The sequence below is a fragment of the Tasmannia lanceolata genome, unplaced genomic scaffold (assembly GCF_043159265.1).
Source record: "Tasmannia lanceolata isolate RefF3 unplaced genomic scaffold, GAP_Taslan_0.1 ptg000016l, whole genome shotgun sequence".
NCBI lineage: Eukaryota > Viridiplantae > Streptophyta > Magnoliopsida > Canellales > Winteraceae > Tasmannia > Tasmannia lanceolata.
Genome location: NW_027518693.1, coordinates 15,593,634 through 15,595,791, shown reverse-complemented (window position 1 = coordinate 15,595,791; position 2,158 = coordinate 15,593,634). Strand labels below are relative to the sequence as shown.

The following is a 2,158-nucleotide window of genomic DNA, read 5'->3' as shown; positions in this document are numbered from 1 at the left end:
AGGTGTTTGATGGTAAAATTGGTGTAGCGGAAGTGAAGAGCAAAGAGAAAATTACAGACATCTTTACCAAGTCACTTTCCAAAGGACCATTTGAGCTACTTCGTGGTAAGCTTGGAGTAGTTTCCAAAAAATCACTTTAAGGGGGAGTGTTAATTTTAAAGTGTATTTTTTGGCTAGCTTTATTTTGTTTTATTTTGAGAGATGTAGTGAGGACAAAAATGTATTTTGTGTCCATGGGCATTTTGGTCTTTTGTTGGCCTAGCTTGCACATGTGTGAGCCACACATGTTTGCTCCATCTTTTCCCACTACCTACCTATTTCAAATTCAAACCCTTACTTGGGGGTCAGCGAGTCACTGCGGGCATGAGATCTTTCGCTGATTTCATCGCAATCAACGAGCTCGCAGATTTACCTTTGGGTGGCTCCTCTTTCACCTGGGCCAGAGGTTCGAACCGGAGTCGGCTTGACCGATTTCTTCTCTCGGGTGACTGGTTGGCAATTCTTTCTGAAGTCTATCAGCAGGCTTTACCCCATTCAGTTTCCGACCATTGCCCTCTCCTTTTGTCTCCTAAAATGGAGTTCTGGGGCCCGCCCCCCTTCAGATTTGAATTAGCTTGGCTGGAAAATCCCCAAATGGAGGCTCTCTTAGTCCGATGGTGGTCTGAAAGCGTCTTTGAAGGTCCAGGGGACGTAGTTATAGGCAAAAAATTACGCTTCATTAAGGGGAAATTAAAAGAGTGGGATAAGGAGCAGAAGGAAGTGGACCAAGGCAGGAAGAGGATTCTTGAGGACAGATTGATGGAGATAAATACATTGGCAGAGAGTGGTTTGGCCTCGGCGGAGGATTATGAGCAACAAGGAAGATTAATTCAAGAGTATAAAGAGTTGTTGATGCTTAAAGAAATCTCTTGGCGCCAAAGATCTCGAGTCAAGTGGTTGTTGGAGGGAGATAAAAACACAGCCTTCTTCCATGCCATGGCTAGTGCTCGCAGAAGAAGGAACAAAATTGAATCTTTAGAAGTGGAGGGGGAGATTGTATCTGACAAGGAGCGAATTATTGAAGAAATTATTGAATTCTACAGATCTTTATACTCAGCTGATGGGATGTTACGCCCAATTCCTCAAGACATTTGTTTTGCTAGCTTAAGCCTGGAAGCCTCAGCCGGATTGGAAATCCCTTTCTCTGAGGTGGAAATCCGATCATCACTATTTTCTCTGGCAAAAGATAAAGCCCCTGGACCCGATGGTTTTTGTTTGGCTTTCTTTCAAACTTGCTGGGAAACAGTAAAATCGGACATTCTTCGATTCTTCATAGAATTTTTTGAGGGAGCCATCCTTGACAAAGGGACAGGTGCAACTTTTCTCGTCCTCATTCCAAAAATTGAAGGAGCAACAAAAAGCTCGGATTTTCGCCCGATTAGCTTGGTGGGGCAGCCTTTACAAAGTCCTCGCAAAGGTTCTGGCGGATCGTATCAAAGTGGTTCTTCCTTCAATTATATCGGTCTGTCAAAGTGCCTTTATAAGCAACCGGCAAATTCTTGATTGTTCTTTAACAGCCAATGAAGTCATTGACTATTATCGGAGGAAGGGGGAAGGTGGCATTCTATGCAAGCTTGACATGGAGAAGGCATATGACCGAGTGGATTGGGCAGCATTAGATTTTCTCATGGATCGTATGGGCTTTGGGGGCCGGTGGAGAGGGTGGATCCGGAACTGCTTATCGTCCGCCTGGTTTTCTGTCCTCATCAATGGATCAGCAAAAGGATTCTTCAAATCTTCTAGAGGATTGCGGCAGGGCGATCCTCTCTCTCCTTTTCTTTTCCTGATTGTGGCCGAATCACTGTGCAGACTGCTGAAAAAAGAAAGTAAGTTGGGGCTATATCAAGGGTTCCTTATTGGCGAGAGTAAGGTGGAAGTATCGCTTCTTCAGTTTGCGGATGACACTCTTCTGTTATGTTCTCCGGTCATATCACAGATTCTTAACCTTAAAGCTATGCTTCGTTGTTATGAGATGGTTTCGGGTCAAAGATCTAATTTCGCATAATCTCGGTTGTTCGCGATCAACGTTTCTGAGAGCGATGCATCATTTTTCGCTGGAATTATGGGGTGTGGTTTAGATGTCTTTCCAGCAACCTATCTGGGTCTTCCTCTTGGTGTG

General features: G+C 44.3%; 1 protein-coding gene across 1 annotated transcript; it reads left to right on the top strand.

Moving 5' to 3' along the window:
* Positions 1 to 363: 363 nt before the first annotated feature.
* On the top strand, positions 364 to 1,658 carry LOC143847924 (uncharacterized). The gene is made up of 2 exons (XM_077356707.1): positions 364 to 1,284; positions 1,557 to 1,658. Exons 1-2 carry the CDS (start codon positions 364 to 366, stop codon positions 1,656 to 1,658), a joined length of 1,023 nt encoding a protein of 340 aa, XP_077212822.1.
* Positions 1,659 to 2,158: the final 500 nt, after the last annotated feature.